The sequence below is a fragment of the Poecile atricapillus genome, chromosome 1, assembly GCF_030490865.1.
Source record: "Poecile atricapillus isolate bPoeAtr1 chromosome 1, bPoeAtr1.hap1, whole genome shotgun sequence".
NCBI classification, from domain to species: domain Eukaryota; kingdom Metazoa; phylum Chordata; class Aves; order Passeriformes; family Paridae; genus Poecile; species Poecile atricapillus.
Window position 1 is genome coordinate 141,221,175 of NC_081249.1, and position 17,365 is coordinate 141,238,539.

At 47.9% G+C, this 17,365-nt stretch overlaps 1 protein-coding gene across 4 annotated transcripts in view; it reads left to right on the forward strand.

Moving 5' to 3' along the window:
- The first annotated feature begins 1,479 nt into the window (after positions 1-1,479).
- Positions 1,480-17,365, forward strand: part of PRDM11 (PR/SET domain 11) — a 49,398-nt gene continuing 33,512 nt past the window's right edge. The window contains exon 1 of one of the 4 annotated variants that reach the window (XM_058830155.1): positions 1,480-1,698. Coding sequence is in view for 3 of the 4 variants with exons in the window: in XM_058830145.1 (XP_058686128.1) it covers positions 1,864-2,208 (345 nt within the window). In the remaining variant the exon portion in view is untranslated. The other 3 variants (XM_058830145.1, XM_058830163.1, XM_058830171.1) reach the window with 3 other exon arrangements.

Consider the following 17,365-nt stretch of genomic DNA (forward strand, 5'->3'; position numbering starts at 1 on the left):
ATTTTCTTTACAATTAAAAGCTTTATGCCTCCCTTTGAGCCTCCTCTTGCAGCCTTTGACTACAATAGCTACAACTAAACTATTACTCCAAATTAGCCTGGCATTCAGTGTGCATTTATATTACTCACATGATTTTTATTGTTTTTTTAATTATTATTTTTCCTCTTGATTCTTTCATCAATCATATTTACAAACCCATTGTTGCGCTTACTGCCAGTTGAGTGTTCTCACACACTTCAGCACACAGACAGAAACTGCAAACTAGGGCAGTTCTATTAGGATCTCTAATATTTCTGAGGAGTCTGAAGGTGCTGACAGCTTATGGTCTTTCCAAGGCAAGTGCAAGTGCCTCAAAGTCCATCTATCTGCAATTACTGGAAGGGGTAAAATGACACCGCACGCTTTTCCTCTGAGAAGGAATCCTCTCCCCAGAGGTTAGAAATGGGGAACAAAAAGCAAACTACAGCTGGAGATCTGATGATTGATACTCATTTGAACTTACGAATAATTATTTGTGCCACACAGGCTGCTTTTGTGGAGAGAGCTTATTTTGAACCCAAGTTGATTACCTTCCTTGTTGTTTTGCCCGACAGTTTAAATTAAGTGGCACATCAAGACCTAACCCTGAAGTTCTGCCACCCCACAATGCTCAGCGAGACCAGTGGAAGCAGCTCAAGGATGGCAGAAGCAGGCCTCTATTTTGCTTGGGGTATATACTTTTTTACTTTTTGTCCTCAGTCAGTTTTTCTCTTCTTCACACCGACTTTCTATAATAGGCGCTTCAGGGTTGAGAGTATCAAGTGAGAATTTATTTCTCAGGACTGCAGAAAACGGTGTTTCTCAGGGCTACAGAAAAAGGGAAGTAGTTCCAAGAATCCAAGTTGGCACATTGTCACCACAGCCCTGTTTGCATACAAGTTCATTGTCAACCGAAGGAACTGGAAAATTATGGCTATTTATCCATTCCTCTCTTTACCCCCCGTTGTGCCTCTTTTGGCAAAGGAGCTGAAGAGTTTGCATTGTTTCAAATTTAATGCTCGCAGATGGTTTTATTTAGAATTTGTTTTATTGGTGAGACATGCTTCCTCTGTTTATTAAATTGTGCCTACTTTTTGTCATCCGTCATGTTGCCCGCAATTTCTGCACGGAGCTCGAGGGTAGGGTTTGCTGTTACTGTTGCTGTCGGGTGGGTTACTTTTTGTGGGGAGTACTCTGAAATATGATCGAGCTCCGAGGAAACACCACGGCTTCCCATTCGCTTTTTCCCGCGGAAGAGCATGAGGCTCCCGACGGGCGGGTACAGGCGAGGGCTGCTGCCGGGGGGACAGCCGCCCGCCCCGGGGCACCTCCGTCCCTGGCCCCGGCCGGCGGGGGAGCCCCGGGGCCCGGCCGGGGGTCACGTCTGGCCGCCGTGTCCCTGAGGCGGGCGGCCCCGAGGGCGCGGGCGGGCGGCCGGGTCCCGCTCGGCGGGGCGCCGCGGCGGCTGCCGGGCGGCGGCAGGTGGTGGCCGCGGCAGCGCCCGGGGGGAGCCCGGCGGCTCCGCCGGGACGGGCCCCCTGGGTCGGCGGCTCCCCCCGCGCGGTGCCCGCGGGCCGGCCGGGCGGGTTTTGTCCTCCAGGGCCCCCCCGAGCCCCCGGCCGGCCGCGGGCGCCGATCGCCGGCGGCTCCGCGCGGAACTCGCAGTCTCCGGAGCAGGAGGTGGGAACCGCGGGCGGTTTGGGCTTGCTCGGCTTCTTCTGCGTTTGCTTTTTAGTGGTTCGGGGTTTTTTTCGCCCCTTGCTGTATGCGGCTTTTGGTTTGTTTTTTTATTTTTTTTTTTCCCCTCCTCTTTTCCCACCGCGGGTATTTGGAAGGACAGCGGGAATGCCGCGGCCCCGGGAGAGCCTCAGCGGGCCGGGCCGGGCCGGGCGGCCCGGCGGCGCCTCCCCCCGGTTCGGGGGGTCCCCGGGCTCGGCCCCCGAACGCCCCTCTCTTCCGTTCTCCATGTCATTTCCTGTGCTAATAAGATGGTGGTCACGGCCGGGAGGGAGGGAGCCGCCGCTGCCGCCTCCGCCGAGCCCGGCCCGGCCCCGGGACCCGTCCTCGCCTGGGACTAGCCAGCGGGGCCGGCGGGGTGGGAGGGCGCAGCCAGCCGGGCTCCCCCCGCCCCTCCCGGGCGGAGCGGGCCCCCCGACGCCGAGGCGGGCTCCCCGCGCCCGCAGTGCCGAGGTGAGTCAGCCTCGCTGGTAGCCAAGGTGGCCACGAAAATGGCTGCGGAGCGCGGGGGGGTGGGGGGGAGGTGGGGGAGAACCCGTCCCAGCCCGGGGGGCAGGTCCGGCCAAGGGGGTGCCCGCGGCGGGCGGGGCGGCGGCGAAGACCCGCGGCCACAGGTATCGCCCCCTTCCCCGCCCGCCCCGCTTTTCCCCCCTCGGGGCGGGCTGCGCGGGGCCCGGCCCGTCCCCGCCGCTCCCGCCGCGCCGCTCCCGCCCGCGCCGCGGCTGCGCCCGCCCGGCCCCCCCGCCCCGCCCGCGGCCGCCTGCCCGGCCCGCGACTGACGCGGCCGGCGGCCAATGGGCGGCGGGGGCGGGCGGGCGCGCGCCACATTGGAACGCGGGGGCGGGGCCGCGCGGGGCGATCCCGGGCGGCGGCGGCACCCGCGGGACGCGGGATCCTGGGGAACACGGGGTCCTGGGGGACACGGCAACCCGCGGGACACGGGATCCCGGGGAACACGGGGTCCTGGGGGACACGGCAACCCGCGGGACACGGGATCCCGGGGAACACGGGGTCCTGGGGGACACGGCAACCCGCGGGACACGGGATCCCGGGGAACACGGGGTCCTGGGGGACACGGCAACCCGCGGGACACGGGGTCCCGGGGAACACGGGGTCCTGGGGGACACGGCAACCCGCGGGACACGGAATCCCGGGGAACACGGGGTCCTGGGGGACACGGGGTCCTGGGGGACACGGCAACGCGCGGGACACGGCATCCCGGGGGACACGGGGTCCTGGGGGACACGGCAACCCGCGGGACACGGCATCCCGGGGGACACGGCAACCCGCGGGACACGGGGTCCCGGGGAACACGGGGTCCTGGGGGAACACGGTCACCCCAGGGAATCCCAGGGAACACAGCACCCCGCGGGACAGGGGCACCTCGCCTGTGGCATCTCCCGTGTACGGCGCCAGGGCAGAGCTGCCTGTGTGCTGCTCAGCCGTGATGCTCTTAGCTGGTGCAGAAAAACTCCAGATGCACTTTCTTGGGCCTTCTTCCCTCTGTGTGTTTGGGTTGTTTTTTTAAGTTACAAAATTTCTCAAGTTTCTTTGCAAGTGGTCCTATATCGCTTATACTTCGGAGGGGAATGGAAGATGCCTCCAGAGTCTCCTTTCAGATCCCTGAAAAAAAAAAAGCTGACCTGTGGGCAAAACTTTTGGCTCAGTGTTGCTTCCTCTTTTTCCTGTGATTAATGCCTCTCATTAGTGGGAGGAGAACTGGCAGAACCAGCTTAAAAAATACCAGCCTAACTGTAAGATAGGATTGTTTTCCAGCACTGCAGGTGTGTGCAGCAGTTTGTTGAGCAGCAAAGGAGCCCCAGCCCGAAATATCCAGCAGCCCCTTGGATCCGGTCCTGCCGGCAAGTTTTAACTCCCTGTGAGACTGGCGGAGCACAGGCTTGATGCCTGGGTTGGGCTTCACATCCCCTAAATTTCCGTTTGTCTAATGACCAAGATTATAAGCAGTGAAAGTGGAAAGGGAAATGAGTCTCCTGACTTTCTAATGAATTGTGTTTAAACTCCACAGCAAGCAGCCTGATGAGGATGGTGTGCTTTTACTTTTCAAGTGCAAGCTGCAGTCAGAAACAAAAGTATTGAGATGATGAGTGTTTGCTTCTTGCAAGGGGTGCTTTTGGACCAAAGGTGCTCCTGCTCTAGAAGGAATAGTTTAGCACAGGGCTGAGTGTCTGAGTCTTGAAATACATGCAGCCTGCAAAGAGTTCAAGTGTTGGTGTGGCCAAGGACTGTGTTAGCAAAGGAGGGCTTGGCTGCTGGAACCACTCACCAGGGAGAATTTGAGGTAGCCATGGGAGATGCCGAAGTTTGTCCTGGCTCTTGCCTAAATGCTGAATTGACTGATCTCACTGCAGCATGGAGTAGCAGGACCAGGGCAGGTCATGGTTCCCTTCTGCCCAGGAGTCATGTCAAAGGCTGCTGCTCCTTCCAGCTCTTTGTGGAGCATGAAGCAGGTCCCGAAGCTCCTGACTCAGTGCTGGCTTTGGTGTGGGCTCTGGTTTTAGGGTACTAGCCTGTTGTTCCTCTAGCATCTTTGTGGACCATGCATGAAGCATGGTGCTTTCTGGCAGAGTTTATGGGGGATTCTCACTGGGACCCTTACTGGTGACTGATAGCAACTACTTGCACTTTTTTCACAAGGGGAAGATCATTATGAGGGTAATACCTGATTTTAAATAATGACGACAAAAGCAAGGGCTTTCACACTGGATTTTTTATGAACTGATGCAAGGTCCATCTTCGTGGGATGGGGGCAGCTTGTTGCTCGTATTCCTTGCTAGAAAGTGATGGAACTGCTTGAAATTGTAAGGGTTGAACATTGCACAAGGAGCCTGAAGCAGGAGGGCTCCTGCACTGCAGCAGGCTGGCTTTGCAGTGAGGGGAAGTTGCCACTCTGAGTCAGGAATCAAAGTGTGTATATTAATGAGAAATACAACAAACCCAGGCAAGAGAGGTATTTGGTCTTTTTATAGAGAATACCGTGTACACTTTATCCTTCTGGCTTTTTCATTTAATATTCTTTTTTTCTTTTCGTAACTTCTTTCTCGTGCTGGTTAATTCACAAGTGGCATTGTGGGGTTTTAAGTTGGTTTTTCTTTTTCCCCATGTCCATTTATGCAAGAGAAGTATATGCTGTTACCTAACTCTTTATTCTTAAAGATGCTGTTAGCAAGGTCTGTCCCTTGGTGCTACTAAACCATTTCCAGGGCTCTTAAAATGCTGGCTAATATTTATGACATTTTGGTGTATTTGAATATTTCAAATCATTACTGCCAATCTGGTGGTGTTACATGGATGTGAAAATTTGCATGGAGAAACTAAATGTAGTCTCAAAGACAAAATGGTTTGGGTTTTTTGTTGTTGTGTTTTTTTGGTTTTTTTTGTGTGTGGGTTTTTTTGTTTGTTTTTGTTTTTATAATGAAATAATAATACTCTAGGGTAACTTGGGAACCTTCAGAAGGAAGAAATAAGCTGCTAAAACTTGATCTGAAGGTACAAGGCTGGGTAGCAGTGAGAAGTAATGACTGTTTGTTGAGGGTTAGGAAAGGGAAGCTCCTGCTCTCCCTAGCAGACACCTGTCTTCTAGAACCAAGACACTGTTGTTCCCAGTGGACTAAGTGCAGGTGGGAGCTTCTGATGCCTCCTCTGCACTAGGAATAGGTGTATCTGAGACCTGTGGTTTTCCTAAGTGATGCCAAAACAAGCAAATATCACTTCTGTTCTTCAGTTTGCATTGTATCTTTCTGGCATTTTAGAGAAATCTGGAGTCAGCATCAGGGTTTGCTTGATGTATCCACTTGCATCAGTGCTGAGTTGTCTGATCTGTTCTCTCACGTGAGCACAGACCCTTCAGACCCTGGGGCTGAGAGCTGCTTGAGCCACAGGTGTAGCTGGTGAAGGGGAGTCAGCACAGGCAGAATCTGCTGGCACTGAGCAAGGGGCAGAATTCCTGCTGGCCTGCGACTGGGCTGCCCTGCTGGGGGATGCTGGCTTTGCTGATTCACGTTTCACCCCTTGTCATGCTTGTGGCTTTTCTCATTGTAAGCTCATCTGTACAGAGCTCCTGCCTGAGGCTCTCTTGTAGTGGGTGAAGTTTCTTGGACCAGAGCTCTTGTGCAGCTGCACACAGTTTTAGTTCCTCCTCTTGCACTGACCCCTCTGCGGTAGTGGAGTGAAGAAGGCTTTTATTTCACAGGGTTTTCTCTTCTCCCTGTGACCTCTTCTCTGCTACCAAAGGTGTTTTTAAATAAAGCCTCTAGAGAAATATTCCTTCTAAAGCTACACAGTAAAATGTGGCTTTTCAGGAATTCCTGCTAGTTAAACTTGTCTGTACAAGTGGATTCCAGTAGCAAGTCCTACCACCCTAAGAAAAGCAGAGGGCAAGGTGAGAGGTTCGTGTCGTCCTGTATGGCAGCTTCAGAAAGAAGATGAGGGAAAAGTGCTTTGGAAAGGGAAGGATTTTGCAGGCCAAAGAGCAATGGAAAACAGAGCGGTCCTGTGACATCTTTGAAAGGTAGAGGCAGCTCAGGTGGATGAAGAAACCTGGTGGGGAGGGCAACACAAGTATCCCATGCTGAAGAAGTTTTTCTTTTTAATGCCCACCACATGAGGGGCAATACTGATAGAAAAGACTGTGAGAATTGAGAGCAAAAAAACAGATGAAGGAGAAAATTTTGACTTGGCAACTAGAATCACATTTTCCATGTGGTTTTTTAGAAGTTTGGTTGCTGTCCTCTGCACATAGGCTTTGAAGTTCAGCTAGAGTTGAAGGTGGTACTAGCACAGGCATTTTTCCAACTTTCATCCCGAGCTCTTCACTTAAGTGCAAGAACTTACATTTCTGCGGAGACAGTCAAGCAATTAAAAATATTGACATTTAAACCTTTGCTCTTGTTTCTTGGTCATGGCTCCGTTTGTGGGAGCAGGATAACTTGTATCCTTCAGAGCTGTTGCTGAAGGGCTCTTCTGTCTGCAAGGCTGGGAGGCACTACTCTGGCAGTACTGGGGCTCAGAACAGTTCCTCTGCAGTCAGAAGGTAAAAACATTATAGCTGTAATTTAAGGTTTAAGCTGCAGAAACTGGCAGCCTCCAGCAGTCAATCAGTAATGCGTACTGCAGAACTCTTTCAGTGCAGTCCCTCACTCATGGACAGCCGTCAGTAAGGGGCCCATCAGAAGGGTCTGTCATAAGCCAAGTTGTCCAATTTGAGCATGCTCTGATAAATGGTTTCCTTTCTCTGCCTCCTTTCTTCTCTCTTCCTTAGGCTTTGGCTTTTCAGCAAGGCTAGTTTTCCTTCGCCTGTAGTGACTTGTCCTGGAGGAGGGACTGCTGTTCTACAGTCTTGGCATCAAGCCCTGCTGTGGCTGCCACTCCCAGCACCCACCTTGCTGCCTGTGCTGCTGGCAGCTGGGGCTGCCTTCTGCCCGTGGAAGCCTGGCTGTGGGTAGTGGGGGACATGTGTAAGGACACAGTGGTAACAGTTCATGGGAGGTGATGTGGGGGATTAACTTGCGTGGCAGCTCTAGGGTTGCTGTAATTAGCTCCCCTGAGAGCCGGCAGTGCTCCTGCCTTGCGCAGCGGGGAGCTGAGGCACTGAGCATCCTGTGCTGGTCCCCAAGCCAGGTCATCTCTGTGGGCTGCAGGGCATGGGCTCCAGGCACCTGACTATGGATCAGGGACACTCAGCTCCAGTGGTTCCCCACCTGACACCTTTCAGAGTGTTGAAGGCTGCTAATTGGAGCTGATAGTGGGCTATCAGTCATTTGCAGGCTGATAATCAATATGAAATATTTTCCAGTACATTCCCTTTTTAGTACAATGAAACTTTATTTTGAAAGTGTATTGTATAAATGCATCATTATATGCTGGGTGGAGTTAAAAGTAGCCCTTCAACTGCAGACTCTAAACTAAGTATTCACAGCATCTTTGAAAAATGTCGTGTCTGACCCAGTATGTTCCTCTTTATACTTTTCATTTGTAGAAACCTTGACTTCCAAATGTTTGTGTATATCAAGGGGATTTGCTGTTGTTTGGGTTTTTAAATTTCTTTTCTTCTGATGCTGCTTGAGTATTTAATGTGGTCTGCTGCTTTCTTTGACTTGGAGACTCCTTACTTGGAAGCACTTAGGAGAATGCTAAATATGCCACAGTTTGCAGAGTCCAGTCCTTTTATCAATTCAGGGGAAATTAACGAAAACACTTGGAAACTGACTGAAGGAAAAATCAATACTGATGACACAGAAGCATACTTTTAGAAGCAATAAAATATTTTCTGTAGTTGTCAAGTTTCACACCTAGGCTTGCCGGTTATCTTTTCCGAGATCAAATTAGTTCAATCAGCTTTTGAAGACTAGAAGCCTTTAAATTACTAGTTTTCTCTTCCCTTTGTGATTATAAAGACAACATTATTATGTATGGTATGTTTGTAAGTCGCTTTCTTCCTTGAAAATTCTACCTCAGGTAGTGAAGGGCTGCTGTGTGGGTGTAGAAGTGCCTAACTCTCAGCACAAAGTCCCACCAGCTAATGCTGCATTGCTGTTGCAAAGGTGGTACCTCCAGAACAGCAGATCCACTGATTGCATCTCCTGGATGCGCCGAGAGCATGGATGTGTTACCATTCTCTCTGCTGGGTTTTTTTTTTTAACCAGGTCTCATTCCTAGTCAGGTGTTGAGATGTTGCTTTTGAATTGTTCTGGGATAGTTGGTGAATGTTTGTAGTCCCTTAGTGACTTGTACACGTGAAGTCCCTCTGCTTTTTGGGCTGGAATTGAATCAGTTCTTAGGCTTTTTCCATGCTTCTGCTAATCAGTGTTTTAAAAATGTCCGTAGTGTAAAGGACCAGGTATTTCTGTGCAACACAGTACCTTTATATAGAAAACACACTTAAGGTTGAATGTATAGACCAGAAGTGCTTGGCCCCTGCTGGAAATTTTTTTCTAGTTAGCTGTGTTAAGATATACGGGGTCGGAGCACCCCTGTCTCTGTATGGAAGGGAATGTGCAGATCAAATTGTGGTGGTGGTGAATTCAGCACACGGATATCTGGTTTCTTGGCAGATCTGACACTGGGAGTATCTGGACTGCTGCCTGCCCCAAGGAAAAGGGGGTCGGTGTGACCCATGCTCAACCACTACTCATCCAGGCCATGTAACATGAGTCCCTAACCTGTAGACAGATTTACCAGCTCTGAATAATGTCTGTTGTGCTGTGAGATCTTATCTTCCTAATGGCCTGCAAGAGGGTACAGATGAGGAGAAATAAATACTGCTCTTGCTTTTGCTTCCTCTGCATTTTGTGGAACAGTTGATGTGTTCTCATCTTGCCTGCTGTGTTTGTTAGTGCTTTTAAAGGACTGAGCTAGTTTGTCAGAATTTTGGGAACAAGTGAAAGTAAGATCTGCTCTTACCTTCTCATTTTCTCCCACATACTCCTTCCCTTTTTGCTGAACAAGTAAAAAGAAAGGAGCTGCCTGCTGTGTCCTGAAGTCCAAGTAGAGTGAAACCACTGTAAAAAGCATAGAGGAGCTGTCCTGTACCATCCTTCCACAGAAACAGGCACCAACTAGATAAATGGTGCCAAAGCAGGATTTTAGCTTTATTTTACATCTGTCCTCATAGGTCCCAATGGCATAGGGATCCCCCTGCACCTGAAACTGCCTGCCTAGAGGTTTGGTTTTTCAAATTTTACGTTTGATTCCCGAAGCTTTTGAGTTGGGTGGTGGGAAGGGGCATTGTTCAATAACCAGGTGCCTCCTGGAAGTCCGAGGTCTCTTGGAGGAGTGGAAGTTTCTCATCAGCCTTTGGGATAAAGAATTTAACAGCAAATTTTTATTTTTTTTTTTCTTAAAAAAAAATCACTGGTATATGTAAGGGCAGACCAGCACTTGTTTCTTGCTGTGGAGTGTGTTGTTTTGTGCAGGAAAAGAGAGCTCTGGCAAAATGTACTGAGTTTTCCGAGTTGTTGGGGCAGTTTGGTTTTAGTGCGTAGCTCGGCCATGGCTCACAGATGTGTGTGCAAGTCTGTCCATCCATTTGGTCTTCTGACACCACTAAACATTCACCAGCAGAAGAAAAAGTCAGCATACTGCAGGTAATCTTCCTTTTTAAAGAGAGGAAAAGCTGGAACTTCTGGAAAAGTGTTGAGTGAAAGGCCGTCTTGTTAGAAGATGGATATGCTTTCAGAGGGCTAATTTTGACACTAAGGAAATGTATGTAGAGCTGATTGCTGGCTAGGTGCCAGTGACTGAAGGGCACCAGAGGCTGAAATGCCAGGCGGTGCTGGTAGTGCTGGCACTTCAGCCCATGATGGTTGGTTTGCATGAATTATCTATCTGCCTTCCAGCTAATTTTATCCTGTTGATTTTTCATGAATCATTTCCCATCTCTGTGGGTTAGAAATTAAAGTGGAAGTTTGCTAGCCAGAATAGCCACATCTGCTATTTAGAAACTAATGTCTGGGGTTTGTTTCCTGCCCACCCCCATGCTTTCCCTTCCCTTCCCTTTCCCTTTTTACCACCATCATTGTTGAAATACATGAATCACTAGTGTTGCTCACCCACAAAAATTTTTAGGCTGACCAGGCTGCACAGGTGCAGGGGTCTTCTGGGTGCATGTGACCTCAGTGTGGGCAGAGGGGGTGGCAGGGTCCCAGTGATGCTGGCAGGGCATCTTGAATTTCCTGCACGTGATTTATAAAACATTAAAGGCAGTCCAGTGTCTTTTCCCTCTCCTAACACCACAGAAGAGCAGGAGAGTGACAGTGGCCCAGCCTGTCGTGTGCCTACCAAACACTACCTCTCTCTGTCTTTTTTGTCTGTCCGTGAATGAGAGTAAAAGGTCATTTGGGCAGTAAATTCACATCTCTGCTTCCCTTTGTTGAGCTGTGTGCCCTTGACTGCCATTGCAGCTGACAGCAGGGCCAGCAGCAAGGGATGGGTAAGTTAATTATCTGAAGTTGATGCTACAAGTCGGGACCCAGGGACCCACATGGGAATTGCGTAGCGTGGGGTCCTGTTGGTGAGCAGTTTTGTTGGCAGCTGTGCTGAGGAAAAGACCACATCCCCTTTAAATATAGTGAGCACTAGATGAATGAAGAGGAGGTGTCCAGCTTGCTCATGTGAACTTTTAATCAGTCTTGGTGGATCACAGAAAATGCAGGAGACTGAATGAGTGATTGTGTTCGGACAGTTTTGAAAATTGCTAAGTGGATGGCCCAGGAAAATATATGCTGGGTAACATGACACCAATCCTGAGTAAATATAAAGTTACTCGTGCCTGAAAATTGGTGTCATGGAAAGTGTTTTGTACTTCTTAAAAAGGTCTGATTTTGTTCTTTGAGAAGCTTACTTTTGGTTTAAAGAGAGGGCTCTAAGTGTGATATATATTTACATCTAAAAGGCAGCTAACTCAGTGTGTGAGAACCCAATTAATATCCAATGCCAGAGAATATCAATAAAATAGATGTGGCTTAGGAAGTGAAGGTAGTGATTGATACAGAATCAGCATGGAATAAATAAACTGAAGTGACAGTATAAACAGTAAGGGGGATGAAGGATACTCTAAGCTAAAGGACGGTACTAGCACACTAATAAATCAACTGTTTGAGGATTAACTTTAAGATGAATGTAGAAAACATCTTTTCAGCATCAAAAGATCACGGTTCTGGCATTGCCACCTTAGACGAGGGGAGCATATAATCCAGCTATTTTAAGCTAGAGCTTGATCATTTTACAGAAGAGTCTCTGCAACGTGATATGTGGAGGCTGTGTTTTCAAAGAAGTAGACTTGATGACCCTTCTCTTCAGATAAGGGGAAGGGAGAAGCCTCTTCTGCTTGACACTTACTCAGTGATGCAGAAGACATGACTCATCACTGGCAAAATGTGTAGATGAAACATGTTTGGTGAATTGTAGCTGTTGATAGGCGCAGGACAGTGTAATGCAGTTTGTTTGGTGAATGAGGTTATTGAAGCCTCATTTTCACACAGACAAGTGTATATTTATGAACCTGGAAAGGCATGTCCTGAACGTGGTCTGTGAAGGGAGGCTGTGTGCTGAGCAGTCCCATGTGAGAACATGGGGGTCAGAATGGGCAGGCGGCTCTGGGGAGCTTTCTGTGCCAGGTCCTAGCTGGAAAAGACAGTCATGATTTTGGACACAAACAGGGTGGTAATGAATCAGGGTGAAGTGGTCATTTTGTGTCTGTAAACTTTTTATTTACTTCAGATTCAGTCTTACATCAGTGTGTCTTTCTAGTGCCAGCATCCTGAAGTAATACAGAGAAAACTGGAAGAGCTACACAGAAGAATGATACAAATTGTTGGAAAGCTGAGAAGATACTTCATGGGTACATATCCAGGGTTCTGCTATGTATGTGGTTTTATTCTGTGCTTATCAGTACTGCTATCCAAACACCTTTCAGTAGTGCCTTAAGGAAGAGGGCTAACAGCTGCCACTGTACTCTTATTCTATCCTTAGGGAGAAAAATGGTGAAATAACATCTAGTTTTAGTACTGGGGTTTTGTGTCTGTTTGTTTTAACTTTATAAATGTAGGTATATATTTATGTTGAAGCCAAAGGCAGAGAAGTGCAACTGGCAGTTCTGACCAAAGATGGTGAAGTTTATTACAGCTATTAACCTGGGAAGCAATTCTTTCCAGTTGCTTAAAGTAGTATCTTAGCATGCTGGGTATTTCAGCCTTTCCCACTAGATTCCAGAGCCCCTTGAAGGAACTGCTGCCTGGTGCCCAGAACTAAACAGAATCCCGTATGACTTGCCTGTTATGGGGATTAACAGTTGAGATGAACTCATGAAATACTGGTTTCTCTTCCTCTTGCTAGTCTCAGATGGAGGTTTTGTGCTGTTTGTAGGCTAAAAGGAAAGGAGTGGGATGTACACGGTGTCAGTCACATTGTCCTAATTCTCATTTCTACCTTTAAACTGTTACTCTGTGAGATCAGTGCAATTTTGCTGAGTACAGCAAAAAATGAGAAATTTCCATGTATTTTAAAAATGCAAGTCACTTATGTATTCTTTTAGTAAAGAAAGTAAGTACCTGCTTGGTTCTGTGGCATGTTGCACTATTTCAGAGGCTTTCAGGCTGTATGGGAGCTTTACATTGTCATCATCCTGCTTCTTTGAGTTCTTGTTCAGCACTTAACATGGAGAGGTTGAATTGAGTAATACCTGCTTTGCATAGGCTGTGCTGATCCATGACAGTGCATGGGCCAGCGCATGGATCCTTTTCCTACTCCCTGAGATCAATAAAGGGCAAATGCTCTGAGACCACAACAAAGAATTTTGTAACAAATCTTGTAAAGTTATCCGTATGTTTCATCTTCACTAGAAGCCATCATAAAACAAACTTTGGACTGGTTCAGGGGTTATTTCAGAGGTTTTCTGTCTTCTTCCCCCTCTGAAACGTGTCTGTCATGAAGCAGATCATGGAGGGTTTTGATGACATGTTTTGCCAGTGAACCATGTAAGAGTGACAGTGTGAACTCATCTCACATCCATTTGAGACTACAGGAGGAGTTCCAGGTTGGCAAACTGGAACTTCCCTGTTCCCAACTTGCCTGCAGTGACAATGGCAGTAGGAATTTGGTGTTGTGGCGCCCCGTCCTGTTTGTCATGTCAGTTGCTGGTCTTGGGCAAGTTAAAACCACTGGAAACTCTCAGCCCTCTCTTCTGTAAAACAGGTTTAAGTCTTGTGGTTTTGAAGCTCGCTGTCCAAGTTTCTTCAGAAAGCTGCAGAAAAACTGGTGATGTTTTCAGGTATCTTTCTTGTAGTCCTGACCTTCTTCAGTGTTTTCAGAATTTGAAACTCAGATAAAATATTTCATACTTCTGGTGAATTTATGGCTCCTGAGTGTAGTGGGGTAATTGACAATGAGTTAAACAAGTCCTGGTCACAGCCCATGGCTGCTCAAATCCTACATCATGCATGACATATAATTTTCACTTTAAATTAAGTTTGAATTTGTGAGTGCTTCAGCTCATTGCCCCTTGCTCTTTGGCCATCAGAGAAGAGCCCTGGCCTTGGAGCAGGCTGGGAAGCATGTCATGGGATTTTGCCCTGCAGCCACCAGCCTTTGCTGTGCCGGGACACTGATCCACTGCACCTCTGGATGGAAGACAGCCTCACCCACAAAAATGCTGTACTTTTGTGGGTAAAGTGCTGTGGCAACTGTCTAGGCAAAAGCAATTTTCCCAGTGGAGCATCAGCTTACATCTGACTGTGAACAGTGGTCCTCCTCTGAGCAAACTGGTTCTCCCTCTTACTTTGTGGGATCTTTGATCTTTCAGAGTTTGTGCTGGCTGTAAGCATGAGCCTGCATAGCCAGCTGGTACTTCATAAAGTGACCTGAAGTGGTTGGCATGGCCGAGGACCTCGGGAAGGGCATTCACCCCAGGGAGAACGGTCAGCCTGGGTCTTCCATGGCTGTATGGGACAGAGCTCAGAGCCTTGAATGCTTCGCTTTATTCCCTGTTCTCAGTTTGTCAGTAGCTGACTGTTCTGGATTACTATTTCTGGTAATAATATGCAAAAGCGTACGAACTCATGTCCATCTTTCACCATGGGCCTGCACTTTAAAATGTGGTGCAAGCTAAGCCCGATCTGCTTAAAAGAAGAGGGGATGACCTCCAGAAGGCCAGCAGTGAGAAACTGAGTGAAGGAGCTGTGTGCTGAAGAGGGGATGGATTCCTGTATGGCTGTTTCACATGAAAGAATGTCCCAGTCTGGGAAACCTGCCAGTAAAATGTAAAATTAAAGCTCTGTTTTGGAGGCTGATCCATGCAGATAAGAGCCCGTGACTGTTAACTAGTAACTACATGAGGGGCAGTGATAAAGGCAGCATACTTGAGGACAGGAATTCGCAGGTTTGTTCATGCTTAACCCCCTTTGGAGTTTTTTTTCCTGCATTAGAGATTAACAGCTCAGATGTTCTTGTGTTTTCTACTTCCCCGATTTTGAGCAATATGGCAAAGCCACTGGAGGTCTTAACGTGTCATGCAGAAATGTGACAAGTCCTTGCCTGCTTTGTAAAGGAAACAGGAGGGGTTATGTGAACCCAGGGATGATCCAGGGATGTCTACTGGGATTTGTAGCAGTCACACTGGTGTCCTGGGTTTGATGAATACCACGATGCACAGCTGCCTTTGCTCTCCAAAGCACTTGATGTGTGCAAACAGCACCTGGGTCATCACAGCGTCCCTCTCACCAAGGGACTGCCCTTGCTGACATGCTGCTAGGACACTGCAGTAGGCTGTGTCCCCACATTGGGAGGGCACAGGGACATGCACAGGTGAGGCCAGGAACCCCCTGGGAATACCCTCAGCAGTAACCAAGGAGCCTGCTGTGCTTATGCTTACATGGTGCTTCTCCACATCATCTGAAATCTTCAGAGGCTCTTCATATTTAGGTGCTAGAACAAACACAATTATAAAAACTGCCAAGAAAACCCCACAACAATGAAGTGGAGGGATTGGAAACTGCAGAATATGATCTAGACTCTTGTAGCTGTGGAAAGCTAAAGGAGGAGGAGAAATGGCAAGAAGGAGAAACTAATGAGCAGTGAAATTACAAAAAAATTAAACACCACTTCGAATACAACAGAAGCTAAGAGTCCTAAAAGCACAGTCATTAGCTGAGGTCTGGAATTGGAGAAATGTTATATGTTTCTTTCTTGGAAGAAAAGCTTGAAGGTGGTACCAGTTACAGCAGCAGTGTAATACTCTCTGTTGTAGCAGTAGCCTAGGAAATTAGCAAATAGCAGCTACTACAGCAGTACATTTTCAGGTTTGCTATTCTGGCTTACTTGCGTCCAGGGATTTTAAAAGGCCTGGCTGAGCGGCGCTCTCTGGGCTCTAAGTGCTAATTTAAAAATAATTAAAAAAAAAAAAAAACAACAAGCATGCATAATGAGTTAGACTTAAAATAATGTTGTCTGTTACTCATAAGTGAGCAGGCCAGTTTCAAGTTTAACTGGGCAAATTAAACTAGGCTACCCACAGTCTGATGTTCACTTCCAGTAAAATAATGTAATAGCTGATAGGGATCAGACTGGTCATGATTTTAGGGGGTAATAATTGCAATAGTCAGTCTGTACAGGTATTTTTTTTAGTCATTCTTTTCTAACATAGTATGATTTTCTGGTATTGCTTTAATTTTACTTGATAAAAGTAAACCTGTTGGTAAGTCTGGCACTTTTAATGCACTGAAGTTGTGCAACAAGTGATAGGAATAAATAGGTGGGGTGATTCAGAGTGTCACACACGCACTGTTGGAGTGAATCCAGAGGAGGCAGGGCTGTGAAGATGATCACAGGGCTAGAGCACCTCTCCTGTGAAGACAGGCTGAGAGAGTTGGGATTGTTCAGCCTGCAGAAGAGAAGGCTCCAGGGAGACCAGATTACTGCCTTTCAGTACTTGAAGGGAGCTTTTAAGAAAGCTGGGGACAGATTTTTTAGCTGGGCAATAGGACAAAGGGGAATGGCTTTAAACTGAAAGAGGGTAGGTTTAGATTAGATATTAGAAAAAAATTCTTTACTGTGAGGGTGGTGTGGCACTGGAACACAGAGAAGCTGTGGTTGCCCCATCCCTGGAGATGTTCAAGGCCATATTGGGTGGTACTTGGAGCAGCTTGGTCTAGTGGAAACTGTCTGCAGTGGGATTGGGACTGAATGATCTTTAAGGTCCCTTCCAACCCAAGCCATTCTATGATTCAATGCATAAAAGGAAACCTGACTGAATAAGGGGTCACAGTGTGACAGCAAAAGGCGCCTCATTCTTGATAGTGTAGTAGTCTCAGCTGGGAATTTTTGGGTTTTTTTGGCTCAATGCTAATCAAGAGGCAGAAATTGATCTCACTGTTAACAAGTGATAGGATGAGAGGAAACGCCTTCAGGTTGCACCAGGGTAAGTTTAGCTTGGATATTACAAAAGGGTTATCAAGCATTAGAACAAATTTTCCCAGGGAAGTAGTTGAGTCCCCAGCCTGGGAGGTATTTAAAAGACATGTAACTTTGGCACTTTGGTTCAGTGGTAGACTTGGCAATGCTAGGTTTATGGTTGGACTTGATTTTAAAGGTCATTTCCAGCCCGAATGATTCTGTGATTTAGTGATGGAATCAGCAGACTTAGATTTATGTTGGACACGATGATCTTAAAAGTCATTTGCAGTGTAAATGATCCTCTTGATTGTTGGTGTCCTGGGAGACAAAGCAAGAAGTTAATTTGGATTTGTGGGCAACATAAAAACTGGGCAACTTGTAAGTAGTGAAAAGAGGCAAGTTAGTGGTGAACTTGGGGTTGTGTGTGTACTGGGTGATGCAACAAGGAGTTGTGTGACACTCTAAAAGCAGTGGCCTACTCCCAGAGCAGGTGGGAGGCTTGGCAGGATGTGTGGTGGTGTGGGAGCTGCTGCAGGAGCAAGGGCTGTTACAGCAGCACGGTGGTTGGCTGAAAACAGGAGCCCATTTGGGCACAGTGACCAGAGAGTAAATGCAGCACTTGGACACAAACACGGAATCCTGAGCTGGGGCAGGGAGGGCGTTATCTCGGTGCAAGGTGCTGCTCCTGCCAGCGTGCTGCACA